General features: G+C 36.2%; 1 protein-coding gene across 2 annotated transcripts in view; it reads left to right on the top strand.

Moving 5' to 3' along the window:
• Window positions 1-16,646, top strand: part of LOC121318499 (protein O-mannosyl-transferase TMTC2-like) — a 157,989-nt gene that overhangs the window by 130,705 nt on the left and 10,638 nt on the right. For both annotated transcript variants that reach the window (XM_041255230.1, XM_041255231.1), the window contains one exon: window positions 11,845-11,908. In XM_041255230.1, coding sequence (XP_041111164.1) covers window positions 11,845-11,908 — 64 coding nt within the window. The remainder of the gene's footprint in view (window positions 1-11,844; window positions 11,909-16,646) is intronic.

The following is a 16,646-nucleotide window of genomic DNA, read 5'->3' as shown; positions in this document are numbered from 1 at the left end:
AGAGTGGCATCTTGATGTTGCCAGGGGAACACTTCACAAGATAAAGGAAAATTAAGAGAAAGGGGTGTGCGTGCGTGCGTGCGTGCGTGACATTATGATTCTTTAATGCTTCAGCATTTACCTCCACATTGATTTTAGGGAGTAATGTCCAAAAATGAACCTTACGATCGTTGTTGCAATTTCAAGAGGGGGATTTCACTGTTTTGTTGGTATGAAGTCCCTTTAGTTTTTAATAAATACTCTTAATGTGTTTGTTTCGGAAACAGCTCATGGAAATCCCTCTAGTGCTGATAGGAGTGATCTTGGGGTTCTCCTTGGCTACATGCACAGTAGGGTTTGAAACGGTAGTTTTTATAAAATGTTTTTTTCAAATATACTTAATAGTTTGGGAAGTGATTTAATTAATAATCTAAGTTACAAAACATGAAAAAGTCTTACTTCAGCTGTGTATATGCAGTTGTTATTTATTGATTTTATTCTTATGTTTTATTTACAGCAATTGAAATTCACAACTGTCTACCTTAATATTGTATTTTGTGTCATTCTGTCTATGGCGCTACTTTAAAAATGACTCTGTCTGAGTTATTGTTTGTGTTGGATCAGACTGAGTGACACACATCTCTTTCCTCAATTCTGAATTGGTTTGCAGATATTCATGTGCTGCACCTTTACATTATTTTGATGGTGTCGTGGTTTTCATTCCACTACAGAGTGGCAAAGCGATACTGCCAGTAGATCGTGCTATAAGTTAATATAATGTTAATATAAGTGCCTTCCTGACAAGCAGCAGCTCTAGTTACACAAGCTTGTAATATTAATTAGGATTGTACAGCCATGACTGTTTTTAAAAAAGTTTTTTCGCCTGAGACTACTGACAGTAATGTTACACTGATTCCAACATCAAAACTCAATAAATCATAGTCAGACGAATCCTTCTTTTTAAAATAATAAATGTGTGACAGAGCGAATGAATCCTAGTCAACAATCTCCCTCTCGACCTGTGAGGGCATGGTATAACAGGAACAGTTTGACGTTTATCTGTATGTATCATTTTATAGTACAAAGAATGCACCATAGACAAGCAATATATATTTTAGAGACAAAACTGAGATATTGTAATTACACAGCGGTGCTAATTTTATATAAGGTAGGCGTTTTATCCAGTGGATATTGGGTTTACTGAATGTTACTTTTTATGTTTAAAAACAAGGCTTTTAAATATTACTTTAATGTGTTTCTCCTAACTGGGGGTGTGTTTGTGTGTGTGTGTGTGTGTTTTATCCACCTTAAGTATATTTGTAAATCCACATTTATATTTTGTTCACCCCGTTCTTCTTCGTCACTTTTTCTTTCGGTGGCCAAATAAGGCAAAGCTGCACTTGTAGTTATTCAACACAATCCGAAATCTTTAAAAAAAACTGAACAGTATCAGAAGTCACACAAGGTCAAACTGGAACACTGACAAACATTTACTTATAAACTCCCATATTTTAATATTAATTAGGTTAAATGTTGAAAGAGAATTTCTCACCCTAAAAAAACGGCATGTAAAGCAAGAGCAGGGGGTAGGCACAGGGGGGTTACAGCTCCTGGTGGATTATATATTTGTGTGCTAGGCTCAAGTGAAATTAGTTTAAGCAACCTGATAGACCTTTTAAGAAGAACAAAAAAAAAAAAAAAAAAAATTCATGGCAATAATACGGAGACTATGTTTATTATACACTAATAATTTAAAAACCATCTTAGTTTAAAACACAGTCCTTTCCTTTAAAAGCACTGTCATATTCTTTAAGAGTACAGTCATATTCTTTAAGCTTTGTACTATGTTGTTCAGACATGTGCAATAACCTTATCTACATTTTTAAAACTAACAGTGTTAGCATATTCTACCTGTATAAGACACCTATATTTCAGGCAGGGAATAGTGCTTACCCTTGTCCTGAGGAATAATTGATTCAGATTGGCCAGGTGATGTCAAGCAGGTTAGTTTTCTATGCAGACTGCAAAGGTTGGGTTCAGCAAGTCACAAGCTCCGGCTGAGATCAATTTTTGTGGGGTCTGACTAGTATTTATTTTTGTCGGACAGCTGCGAACTCATCTTAATTGACATCACTGTATCTGCTCATGCTGTGTGGCTAGTGTATCTGAAAGCTGATATACGTATACTGCATTACTGAAAGCATGCTAAAAATACATATAATATGTTAAACTGGTTTATATTAGTAATTAGTTTTTCAGCACGTTAACAAGAGTAATAATTTTAGCAGGCTGACACATCTAAATGTTTCTAATTTCTTTTTAATCCAATCCTGGTTAAACATCATTACTTGATCAATGTACCAGGGCAGTTAACAAAAAGTATGTTATATGTTAATTCACAGACCAATTCTCAATTCAGAATATCACCATACCGCAACAATAAGTGTGTTATGTTGTAAGTTCAAAAAAACAATGGTTTTAGTTAACAGAAGGCTTGTTATGTTATAAGATTTAAGCAGAACATCACCTAATCAGTTCACCTAAAGTTCAATATGGTAATTCTAAAAAAAGAAAAACTTAATTGGAGCAGACACAGGTCGCTCTTTGAGTCAAGGTGGATTCCATCTTCTTCTGTCTTCTCTGAGATCTCTACCTTTTTCATTCAGTCAGGAATGAAAGTCTTGCTTTGGATTTTCTGCATTTTTGCACATTTTTCACATTGAATTTGGTCAGATCTTTTTGTGAGTTGTAGTAGTATATAGAGGGAGTCTGAGAGAAAAAAAAAATGATACCAAAGTTTGGTGCTTCTTTCATTTGTTCGGTGTGCAAAGTAATCAAACATGCAATCTTCAGGTGTGAAAAAGTTATTGTCCCCCTAGTTAACTCAACCCAATTAAAGGGATAATTAGGGTCAGCTGTTTGAATACTTTAGTTAACAATCAGGCGTGATTTGGGCCAGCCCTGCCCAATATAAATCTGACTAACTTTGGCCCTTACTATCAGAGTGAAGTTGTCAGTACACAGGTTCTAGAGGCATATGATGCCATGATCAAAAGCAATTCCAGAAGACCTCTGGGGAAAAAAAGTTGTTGATGCCTATCAGTCTGGAAAGGGTTACAAAGCCATTTATAAGACTCTGGGGCGCCACCAAACCACAGTCAGACCCACATTGTCCAGAAAGTTTGGGACAGTAGTGAATCTTCCCAGGAGTGGCCATCCTGCAAAAATCTCTCCAAGAGCAATGTGTAAAATCGTCCAGGAAGTCACAAAGAACCCTAGAACAATGTACAGGGATCTGCAGGCCACTCTCACTTGGGCTAAGGTCAGTGTTCATGACTCCACCATCAGAAAGATACTGGGTAAAAATGGGATTCATGGCAGAGTAGCAAGGTGGAAACCACTGCTCACTAAGAAGAACATAAATGCTCGTCTCAAGTTTGCCAAAAAGCACCTGGATGATCCTCAAGAGTTCTGGAACAATGTTCTATGGACAGATGAGTCAAAATTGGAATTTTTTGGCCAACATGGGCCCCAGTATGTCTGTCGAAAATCAAACACTGCATTCCACAATAACAGCCTCACACCACCGGTCAAGCATGGTGGTGGTAGTGTCATGATTTGGGGAAGCTTTCTGCATCAGGACCTGGATGACATGCTATCACTGAAAGAACCATAAATTCTGCTCTGTGTCAGAGAATTCTACAGGAGAATGTCCATCCATCCGTGAGCTGAAGCTGAAGCGCAGCTGGGTCATGCAGCAAGACAATGATCCGAAAAACACAAGCAAGTCTACATCAGAATGGTTGAAGAACAAGAAATTTAAAGTTTTGGAATGGCCTAGTCAAAGTCCAGACCTAAATCCCATTGAGATGTTGTGGCAGGACCTGAAGTGAGCAGGTTATGCTTGAAAACCCACAAATGTTGAAGCAGTTCTGCATGAAGGAGTGGGCCAGAACTCCTCCACGGCGCTGTGAGAGACTGATCAATAACTACAGGAAGCGTTTGGTTGCAGTTATTGCTGCTAAAGGTGGCGAAACCAGTTATTGAGTCTAAGGGGGCGATTATTTTTTCACACAGGATATTTGATGTTGCATAACTTGCTTTAATAAATTAATGAAATAAGTATCAAAATTTTGTGTTATTTGTTCACTCAGGGTCCCTTTTATCTAATATTAGATTTTGGTTGAAGATCTGATAACATTCAGTGTCAAAAATCTGCAAAAATGCAGAAAATTAGTCAGGGAGAAAATCCTTTTTTACGGTACTGTAGTCACGTTCCCATCTAGGACAACAGGCTTTACAATCTCCTTTGGAGTTTCCCTTTCTTTTCTGACATCTGTTAGTGACATCTTCTTCACGGTGGGGCCCCCATCTTACTGGAATGTATTATCCTTAGCCTAAACATATCTGAATCTCCCGCAGGACAGTTATGAAAAGTCCCATACTTGTCCATTTCCATTTGTTCACACAGGTATATCATTCTAAGCACACCATGAGCAATTTTAGTGCTCTGGACAGAATATTGGCTCACTTCCATGTCTCCAGACTGACACACTTTAGATAATTACAGCCAGTTGGTATTTCCACCACTAAATTAAACAAAGACCCTGCCTGAACACCTGTGCCTATTTTGTATATTTTCCACATCCGACCAGGCCTAAGGACCTTAACTAGCCCCGTGACATTAACATCAACAAAAGAAAAGGCTTGCGCTCTTAATACATAGGTCTTGATTGACTGCAGTACAACCCTCAGTCTGTAAGCCCTTTTAAATTGACTTCTATTCACTGTCCAATTTATTTCTTCCCCATTGCCATTAAAGGCCCCCACATGGCTTTACAGCCGTTTTCATTTAGGATAATGAGCTGCCAAGCATATACTTTTTCTCCTTTCAGGGCAAGTTGTCCCACCCAGAACCTTCAAGCTGCCCAGAAATTTCACATCGGACACAGGGACCACAATGTTTCTCTGTAATGGACAAAATGCCCTCCCCAGAAGCTTAACAATGGAGTTGAAGTCTTTAAGCCACATTTTTTTAATGCACGACTACCATCCGTGGCAGAACCCCAAACAGCAGAATGTGGTCAAGACCAGCAGCATCCTCTTGTCCTTTTTCACAGCTGGATTACTGTACATTCTAAACCAGAGTAGCAACAACTGTATATATACCCAGTCACTCCTGAAACACTTCTGAAGCTTTTAATTAGTTGCATCCCATATCATTGTCCAATAAGGTCTAAAAAAGCAGACTAAGCAGACTTATTTAGAGGTTTGAAGGAAAATATTCCAAGATCAGTCAATACTGAAAATGTAAGTTCTGCAAAAATCAGGGGTAAGAGTGAAAATGACTAGCAATTAGATCTCACTGTTCTCCATTCTAGTAAAAAAAAAATCAACATTTTATCATGGTGGTGTGCAATAGAAATTAATAAACGTGATTTATTTTAGTTTGTTTGCATATTTTTGTAAAAGTCCTGTATTTAGAAGCGTTTGTAACTTTTACAGTTAAAAGTTTTCTTTTACACTTCTGGATCCTAAGATCCCCAGGAATAATACAGCGTTTAAATATTGTCTGCTTGACAGCTCCCCCAAAAACATCTACAACATATCAATTTATTGCATCCTTTATTGCACAGTGTGCTGTTAATCTAAAAAATATAGCACTAGGAATTTTGCATAAAAATCTCCAGTCACATATGATTACAGGCAGTATTCCAGCATAGCCACTCCTCTCCTATTAATGTGTTCCTCCTGTACAGTGCAAAGGAATAGATTCATTGTTAAATACCAAGAAAAACGTTAAACATCTAAAACTTGTGATGACGACCTGGGTTGCTGATATTCTGGCAATAACGGATGCATATGTTACATGCTTAGGATGCCAACAGTATAACGATGAGGTAGTGCACTGCCATAATTACTTTAGTTGGAAATGTTAAGTATGCCATTAACCTATTTTGCAATGATTGTGCAATCAATACTGTTCAATTAATCAGGAATGCCCTTTTCAGGGCATAAAGCAATCATAATCTGCCAATAAACTAATTTTTAGCGGTAATTATTTCTAGCTGGGTGTCTTAAATTTTCACTGGAACTGAGGCTATTAGCTCTTCACATGGGTGATTGGCAGAGGTGGCATTTGTGAACTAACAACTGGGCCGTACTGTGTATATGATTAGCTTTGCTGTTGTAGCATGCTGTGACTGGCACGGCTGTTGTTTACCAGGAAGGGAGACACAGAAGGTACAGTGAATTGCTAAAGCACATGTTTAATAATTATAAATAAATAAACAGAACACTAAACAGACATGAACAAAAGCAAATTAAACAGGCACAAATGCCAAAACAAAAGGTCTGTACAAAACACTCATGTACGCAAATAATACAAGACAACACGAAACACAGAACACACACCTCCACCCCCAACACCAACATCAGTCCTATCCTAAGCAATTTTTTATGATTTATTTAATTCACAGCCCCAGCCACATTCCCACATGTTTTTACAGGGAGCAATGTAACCTCCTCCCTGCCAATCCATTATTGCCCACCCCAGCACACATAGCTTTTGCCTTGCCACTACATATTTATGATTTTTTTTCTTTTAATAAAAGGTACCTGCAAACGCCTTTCTAGTGTTTTATACATTCTTCAATGATGTCATTTTTAAATATAAAGACAATTTCTAGGTAGCCACGTCCTCAGTTTGTTTATTATTTGTTGTAGGAGATTGGATTACAATTTATTTAAAAAGTGGAATGAATCTGCTAAGAATAAATACAGTACATTAACATTTCCTTTCTAGTGTCTGTCAGAAGCAATACAAAAGAACTATTGTGTTTTTAAAAGATAATTTGAGTGTATGTACATAATAATATGATTTCATGGTGGCTTGTTTACTGCAGTCTTCCGTAGTTTATAAAATGACCATAATACAGTATATCAGTAACATGACAGATCCAACGCAATATTGTATTAGCCTTGGAATGCATTTCAGTTACTCTTTGTACACTATAATCTGGTCAAAACTGGCCTGCCATCACGTGAAAAAGCTGGCGGTTACAGAATGCATTTGCTTTACTAATAACATCTCATAGGAAGTTCCAATAGAAGTGGTTTTTGAAGTTGGGTTTAGCAAACTTCTTCAAATATGTAAAAAACATGTTGAAGCTTTAAACCTTTAAACCCAGAGGGAGCGAATTCCACATCTTTTGATGCAATGTGGGAAGGCATTTTCTCACCAAGATTGGGGTTCTAGTTCAAGGAAAAGACCATAACTGTTGCTGAGAACTAGGAAGGTAAAAACAAAACTGTAAAAGGGAGAAGCAGATGCAAAAATAAACTGTCGGGAATACCTTTGTAGATAAATAAACCAGGTGATAGTATCTCCTCATGACTAATGGAAACTAATCTAGGCATACAAATATTGGTAATTTTAATGCTCTGGTATAGAGAGATGACTTTATTTTGCATGGAAGAGTATATGTTTCTTGTGAAGAGCTTTTTTTTTTTTTTTTTAAATGAGAACTGATCTTATTGGAACGCACGTTCAGATATGTGTTCTAATAATTACAGTGTTTTTAACATTACTGTAAAGTTTTAGAAAGGCAGACATCATTGAGACTTTGTCCTTGAATCATTCACAAGCTAATTATTTTAATATGACATTTTCCAACATTATTAAAGTCCATCTGTAAGCTGTTTGAAATCAATCTAGAGAAGCAGCATATGCAGTGTATGGGAACTTCATCATTACAATAATACAGTTAACAATAATTTTAAAGCAATGGTCTCTATTGCCCTAAATATTCACATACCATTTAATACGTTTTAATAATTGAATTTTGTCAAAAAGGAATAACTTTAAAAAAGTTAGTTTTTTGCCCAAAAGCTTATTCAACCATTTAAATTCAACAACTAGAAGCAAGGTATTGATCCGAGATGTCAAACATCAGTATCTTCTGAGGCACATCCTTGTGACTAGCACATATTTAATTACATCTGCTTTCTTTTTTATTACATCAATATTGCGTTAGGCTCTTCTCCAATTTCTAATCACTGTATGTCTATGTGTGTGTGTGTGTGTGTGTGTGTGTGTGTGTGTGTGTGTATTGTGACCTTTTAATTTTGTGATCTTTCAAACAAATCATTTGCACCTGAGTTGATTTATCTATTTAGCCAACAAAATCTGAAAACTTTGCAGAGGATGAATACTTATGCAAACAACTGTGTGTGTGTGTGTGTGTGTGTGTATATATATATATATATATATATATATATATATATATATATATATATATATACACACATATGTGTATTAGGGCTGCTCCGATTTAATTGTCTAATTAGCCCATGGTTAATTTTAAATGTTAAATTAGTTTTGTTTTGTTTTTTGGCTGGTCTTTTGAACTCCATTTCCTAACAATCCCTGCTGAGAAAGAATGTGCATGAGAAGGATTCCCATGTCAGTTTGTATGTGGTTTGTTGTTGTTACACACACACTTCTTACATTTTCTACAACATCCAGAACGATCCTTAGTGTCTGCTGCCAGATTGGAAAAATGTGTCTGCATTTACTACAATCAGAGCAGACTTTATTCATTTTAAAACTGTGTTGGTAAAAACAGGAGTTTTTATCTTAAAGTTGGATGTACCAAGTCAATTTCAACGGAGTTGACTGTGCAGTGCAGCATTTATTTTTCACGATTCCTTTATTTGGCCTGGCATGGTTTCAAGTGAGTAAATGTCTTTTACTACTGTCACAAGCTGTGACCTATAATGTTGTGTTTTATTGATGTTAGTACTGATAATATTACATTACTGTTCAGGCTGTTTATTTGTCCTGATTTTTACTAGTTTATATTGTGGAGCATGGGTAGGGGAGTTGTTTTAACTGATGTTTACCTGTTTCATGTTCCTGAAAAGTGTTATTTTAGATTCTGTTGATTTTTTGAAAACTGTAATACTGTGCAGGACAGCACTATAAGATCGTTGCCTTTATTAAAAATGTGCGGGGGTGAATCTACCAATTTAATCTACTAATGCCCAAAAATTAACCGGTCAAAAATTTTAATCAAGTATATATACAGTGCCTTGCAAAAGTATTCAGACCCCTGACCAATTCTCTAATATTACTGAATTACAAATGGTACATTGAAATTTCTCTCTGTTCGATATTTTATTTTAAAACACGTAAACTCAAAATCCATTATTGTAAGGTGACATTGGTTTTATGTTGGGAAATATTTTAAAGAAAAATAAAAAACTGAAATATCTTGCTTGCATAAGTATTCAACCCCCACACATTAATATTTGGTAGAACCACCTTTCGCTGCAATAACAGCTTTAAGTCTTTTGGGGTAAGTATGTACCAGCTTTGCACACAGTGTCGGAATGATTTTGGCCCATTCTTCTTGGCAGATTTGCTCCAGGTTGTTCAGGTTGGTTGGATGACGCATGTGGACCGCAATTTTCAAATAGTGCCACAGATTCTCAATGGGATTGAGATCAGGACTTTGACTGGGCCACTGTAGGACATTCACCTTTTTGTTCTTGAGCCACTCCAATGTTCCTTTGGCCTTGTGCTTGGGATCATTGTCCTGCTGAATGGTGAATTTCCTCCCAAGCTTCAGTTTTTTAGCAGACTGAAGCAGATTCTTTTGTCAGTATTTGCCTGTATTTTACTCTATCCATTCTTCCTTCAATTGTAACAAGATGCCCAGTCCGTGCTGATGAGAAGCATCCCCACAGCATGATGCTGCCACCACTATACTTCACTGTAGGGATGGTGTGTCTTGAGGCATGGCCAGTGTTAGGTTTGCACCACACATAGCACTATGAGTTTTGGCCAAAAAGCTCTATCTTGGTCTCATTTGACCACAAAACTTTTTCCCACATCACTGTTGGGTCACTCTCAAGCTTTCTGGCAAACTCCACATGTGCTTTCAGATGGTACTTTTTGAGTAACGGCTTCTTTCTTGCCACCCTCCCATACAGGCCAGTGTTATGGAGAGCTCTTGATACGGTTGACTGGTGCACCATTACTCCACTCCCAGCCACTGAACTCTGTAGCTCCTTCAAAGTGATTGTTGGTCTCTCTGTGGCTTCTCTCACAAGTCTCCTTCTTGTTTGAGTGCTGAGTTTTGAGGGGCGGCCTTTTCTTGGCAGTGCCTGGGTGGGGGGATGCAGCTTTCACTTCCTGATTATTGATCCAACTGTGCTCACTGGGATATCAAAACACTTGGATATTATTTTGTACCCTTTCCCAAATCTATGCATTTGTATTACTTTATCTCTAACTTCTGTAGAATGCTCTATGGTCTTCATTTCCCTTCAGATTCACAGCCTTACCAATGATCCTTCAACAGTGGGGTTTTTATCCAGAAAATGTGACAGCAACTTTAATGGTTCACAGGTGGAGGCCAATGGTAAGGTAATTGTGTTTTTGTTAGGGCAATTTCTTTCATCGGTGCACACTGGGAGCTTCCACAGCACAGGGGTTGAATACTTATGCAAGCAAGATATTTCAGTTTTTTTTTTTTCTTAAAAATATTTCCCAACATAAAACCAATGACACCTTTCAATAATTGATTCTGAGTTTCAGTATTTTAAAAAAAAAATATCGAACAGAATGAAATTTCAGTGTACCATTTGTAATTCAGTAATATGAGAGAATTGGTCAGGGGTCTGAATACTTTTGCAAGGCACTATATATATATATATATATATATATATACACATACATACATACATACATACAGGCGATCCTCGACTTACGATGCATGGCATGGCTCTTTTGCATTATTACCCTGCTTCGACTTTACAATATCAATATGGCACTTACGACACGGCGAGACCCGAGCCATCATGTTCAGATACTCTGTGTCTGAACTGCAGTACCTGTCGTGGTTGCCCTGACTCTAGCACTTTTTTAAATGCATGTAACTGTTTTTTTTTTTTTTTTTTTTGTTAGAATGTATTTGCCCTTAACAATGTCTGATAAGAGCAATGGACTCAAAACAAAACCTAAGCTGTGAACTCTGTTACATGATGAGGGGCTTAACTTCAGGCAATCATAGTTCCTGCGGGGAGTACCACATACACACACACACATTGGAAAGCCCCTAGTCTGTACTTTTAAACAAGCCATATAGATGTCTGAGTAATATGCGAGTACCCACCGGGCTAAGTGTAAAAAGTTAAATAAATATTTGCATGAGTACAATGTAACGGGCCATTTTTGTAAAAATATATTATCTGGCCAAAGAGTCAGGAACGTAACCTAAAATTTATAGCATTGTTCTATGGGAAAATGTACTTCGACTTGACGTTTCAACTTTCATGGGAACTTTCATGTTGGAAGTGCAAGAAGTACCCTTGAAAGTACAACCTTCACGTTCTTATTTACGGAGAAATATATATATTATATATAATATATATATATTATATATTTTTATATATTAATATATATTATGTGTAATATATATATAATATATATACATAATATAAACCCTCTTTCAAACTTCAGTAGAATACCTGAATTGGAAATGTGACATGCCACTTGGGGTTTTGTTAATCATGATAAAGATATGGCCCCTTTAGTGGCTATTAAGTTGCGACTAGGTCAGCAGTCATAATCCAGGAAATGTGAAAATAACCAGGCAGAGCTAGGTGCCCATAAATCAAACAGGATCTTGACAGCTTATCACATGCTTTCAAATGTGGTGTCCTGTTTTTTGTTTAATGTCTGTGTGTTTCCAAAGGTGCAATGGAAAGCAGTGGTTTGGACAAGTAGCTACAGAATCTGCTATGTAAAAATAATTTTAAAAGATATTAATTTATGTTGTGTTGCTTTTCCTTTCCCAGACAAGCCAGTCTCAATGAAGCTGCTGAGAAATATTACCGACTTGCAGCAGGCCTAAGACCCGATGTAAGTACCAGTCTAATAGCACCTATTACTCAAACTGATGGATTCCCAACAATTACAGACTGGGTGGTACATCCATTACCCATTGGAAGGTTATTGCCAAGAATGTAGATCAATAGCCTTTATTGTTAGAGATCACCGACTAGTCGATAAGTTAAGGACCGGATTCAAATGTATTGATCATTATAAAATTCCAGTTTTGTTTGCAAGTCATCAACCAAAGATTGTGTGCAATCAATTTTAATAAGTACAATGTTTGAAAAAGTTCAAATAATGACCAATACAGCTATGGCCAAACATTTTGCATCACCTTATTGAAAGAACTAAGTGCAGATTTCAACTTCTACAATAATACCAAGATTACTTGTGTGTCTATATAAAAATACTATTAAAAAAAAATCTGAAAATTAGTTTTCAGTGGTTTTAATTAATGTGTACACCAGCTATTTATACCCTGGAGAATGATGCAAAGATACAGAACAGTAATGCAATACTCGTATTGTTATGGTTCCAAAGTCTTTAAAACAGTACCATGGGTGGAAAAAGTCTTCATTTAGGTGACCATTGAAATCAGAACTGTAGCAAAAACACAGATTTAAACGTCCAGGAAAACCTGGGTTAACGTTGTGCTTGGTTTTATACAAAATACATTCATGCAGTTTGCTCTTTCATTCAGATTCATTTGGCTTGAAAAGAAAACCTGTGCTTTGTTTAAAACAAGAGTGTTCCTAGTACTTGCTTTGAAATCTGCGTCACCTTTCTGGATACATTGTTTCATTCTCCATGACCAGCATGCCGCTTATAGGAGTGCCTATCTGGTTGCATGGTATGCATGTTTGAGTGATTGCAACTTGGCAACTCGCGCTGGGGTCGCACTCTGTTGCTGGTGTTAATGAGCACATGTTTCCCATAATAACCGGCCTTTATATATATATATATATATATATATATATATATATATATATATATATATATATATATATATATATATATATATATATTTATTTATTTATTTATTTATTTATTATTTATTTATATATATATATATATATATATATATATATATATATATATATATATATATATATATATATATATAAAACACGGCTTGGAAAAATAACCACCTCTGATTGGTTAAACAGTTAAACAATGAGCCGCTTCACACTGAATAAATCACTACGCACCACTACATTCTAAATTCCATTACAAACTGCCATTTTATTTGTTGTTAGTTACAAAACCACAGCCAAAAAAGAGTGGCATTTCACTTACTTCCTTTAATATATTTGAGGATGAAACTCCACATAACTGGTACCACACCAACTTTCTGAGTGAAGACAGCAGTCCATCTGAAAAAAAAAACAAATAAAATAAAAGTGCACCAGCAAGAGTAGACACATAACAGTAGATGAGGAACAGCTAAATGAAACAGAAGAAAACAAATTAAAAAAAAAAAAAAAACTAAAAAACAAAAACAAAACTACAGTATGGACTGGATAATGTATTTAAAGAAAACTAAAATATGGACATTTATTTTATGGAAATTAGTCCAGAAAATCTCAATAACATAAGGGGATTTTATGCCAGTGCAAGAAGTTCAACTGAGGAGCAGTACTCAGTCTCCAGTTTTATAATGCTGAGCTGGATTAAATACATATTTTTACAGTAGAAGTTTTAACCTCTCTGCTGACAGTGAGTTTAAAACCAGCAACAGTGTATTCCTGTCAGTCAGGAAAACTCTTAGAAAACCAGGTAACGACAAGGCCAGACATGACGCCCGAATTACTGGCCTGGATTTTAAGCGTCTGCTGGCAATTTAGGTACTGTCTCCTGACACCGTGGTCGGATTGGTGCATAAAGTCTGGTTCGATCGTCAACTTAATCTGGCACAACTTGGATGCGAGGGTGTCCGACAACTAACAAAAACATATTTTGAGCTTCAAAAGGATGAAAACATACTAGAATCTGTGCCCCGCATATTGAGTTCACAAACTCACTTCAAGATCCGCCGTCATTCTCTATCTCAGCTGCTCTCATTACTTCCTTAGTGTCATTTGAAACTCCGCCCATCATCATCAGTCCTCTAGTTTCTAGTGAGATGGCACACAATACAGAAACTCACAATAAACGAACATGCGCAATTTATTTTTAATAAGCAAATTAAATTAAATTTGGTACTATATTACACTGCGGATGTATACAAAATGTTTCTGGTTTTGTCTTAATTATTTAAATTATTTTTCTTCCCACAAATATAAACAGGTAGCCATGTTTATAAGTGGTATAAACCACTTTGGGCCACTTATCACCACCCCAGCCATGGTATATATCATGGGAACTGCATGGCCTGTTGTGGTTTATACCTTTATATATATATATATATATATATATATATATATATATATATATATATATATAAACTACCACGTGTCCCATAGTTACTGTAAAGCTGAATGATTAAGTGGAGTTCAATTCACTGTTTTCTACTGTATCTTCAGAGATTTTATAAAGGTGACCAGCGGAAATACTGTGAAGTGAAGCTAATAAAAGGCATTGTAGGGGGGTGGTTTTAAAACCCTTAGGGACTGACACTAACATTTCAGACTAAATGTCAGATTATTTGAGGAGACAAGTCAGAATAATCAGAAAGGAAATTACCTGTTTAGCCTGAAGGGCACAGTGAAGGTCAAGTGGAAGTTTGTTCTGGGAGTAGCCAGGCTGTCCCAGTCTATGTCTACACAGGCTTATATTGTTTTAAACATTGTTTCAAAATGCAATATCCAAACCTTAAAGGAGGGCTAATGTTAGTTTTGCCCACACCAAAGAAAAGAAGATAATGCATTATTTAGAAATGTTTTGTTTGTTTTTTCTCATAGACTTATTACCAGGTCCTTTCATCATGCAATATTGGAGTATAACCACTCATTTGTTATGTTATTGTTGCAGTTCAGTGTAATGAGTGCTTATTTATTTACAGCTCTTACATAGAGCATAAACATATGCTATCTAATATGTTCCAGGTTTGTTCAGGAAATGCATTTCGCCTCAATGGCAAATATCTTGAATTGAAGTTTTTCTCAATGTCTTCAATTTAATAAAAGGTAACTCAGCTAGATCTAGGTGAGGTAACTCGATGAAAAAATGCCCAGTTTGAATTGAACATCCAATGTATAATAATTTTATGAAGATTACTTCACATTGATCAACATTTAAATGGTGTGTTTAAAAGAAATAAAAAAGGAAAGAATGTACACTTGCATGCTGAATAGTCCTTTCTCTTGAAAGAAATATCCAGCGTACATTCCTTCATATGTTTTGTGCTTTTCTCAGTGCAGTTGCCTCCTCATGCCCGTTGCCTGGCTGCAGTTTGTGTGAAAAAGGCAGGCAACGATTGCATACGTCATGCATGATTCGCACTTCAACAGGTTATCTTTGAATTAGCCTTATCTTTGAAAAGGTCAACCATGGTCTTTGTTTTCACTGAGAGAATCACACATTCACACTGGAGAAAGTACCGAGATAGTGGTGTCCAGGTCGATGCTGTAAATGATCATTTTAGTAGGGCTAATTTCTATTGAAAAAATCGATTCTTGCTGTTGGGTCTTGTCATGCTTATTTACATTGTATATCTAGGGTTTATGTAACAACTGTGTCCTTGCCAATTACCATTAAAGAAAATACATATTATAGCTCCTAATGTAATTATTAACCATAATAAACACAATACCTCAATAAGAACTAGTGATTCTGGCTTAATTATCCCTAGATCCATGATGAAAAGAGATTAACATTCATATTATGTATGTTTAAGTACTTCAAATCAATCATAAATGTGTATTGTTATAAGACAAAAATAAACCTAACAATCCAAATTATTATTACATTTATTCATATTCTCAAAGGAAGAAGAATAAAGGTTAGGCTTCATAGTTAAAAACATCTATATAAATAAGAAACAAAATAAAACATTCAAGGAAAAGTAATGCATTGTTAAATGTTCATAAGAATCCTTGATGTGCTCTCTGGTCATAGAGTTCTGCATTAGTGAAGCAGTCTTAATAGTTCATCATGCATTGTTCGGTTTAGTCATGCATTACATTTATATATACATGCCCCAGCTTCCAAGTGGCTAAGTGCTCATGTACAATGTTCAGCATCTAATTGGATAGACGCACATTACGTATTGTGACGATATCAATATCATGGCTTCAGTTGAGTTAGTTGTAAACACACAATATAAGTTTGATACTTATTCTGTTGATGCGATGTTTAAAACAAAGTCTTCTTAACATGGCCGTCCTCTCTGTAGAAGTTATCTGTGCAGCAGCACAGTGCAGTATCTCTGTGAAGTCTGTACTGTAGGCAAAAGCTTTCATCATTCCAGAGACAGCCCATCTTCTCCAGGACAGCTTTGAAGATTACATCATTGCGTCTTTGTCGAAGAACTTCATAGTTTGAGTTGAGAGCGATGAGACTGAAGAAAGAGCGAATCCAGCAAGAATCCAGAGAGAGTCCAGTGTCCAGAGAGAAGAGCAGAGAGTAGAGAAACCAGTTGAGACAGTGAAAATCCTTGTTTTAAGTTTAAATAACATGATGTGTAGGCGTTCCCTTGTACTGTAAACAAGTCCTTGTCGGTCCTACCATTGGTTCATAATATTTGATAGACAGTTGTGTCACACAAAAATGATGCGTTAGAAATGGAATGTATCCATCTATTTTGTTATCAAAGGATTTTACATTT

This window comes from Polyodon spathula, chromosome 7 (genome assembly GCF_017654505.1).
Source record: "Polyodon spathula isolate WHYD16114869_AA chromosome 7, ASM1765450v1, whole genome shotgun sequence".
Classification (NCBI taxonomy): Eukaryota; Metazoa; Chordata; class Actinopteri; order Acipenseriformes; family Polyodontidae; genus Polyodon; species Polyodon spathula.
The sequence above is the reverse complement of the archived record's forward strand: the minus strand, read 5'-3'. Positions and strand labels throughout refer to the sequence as shown.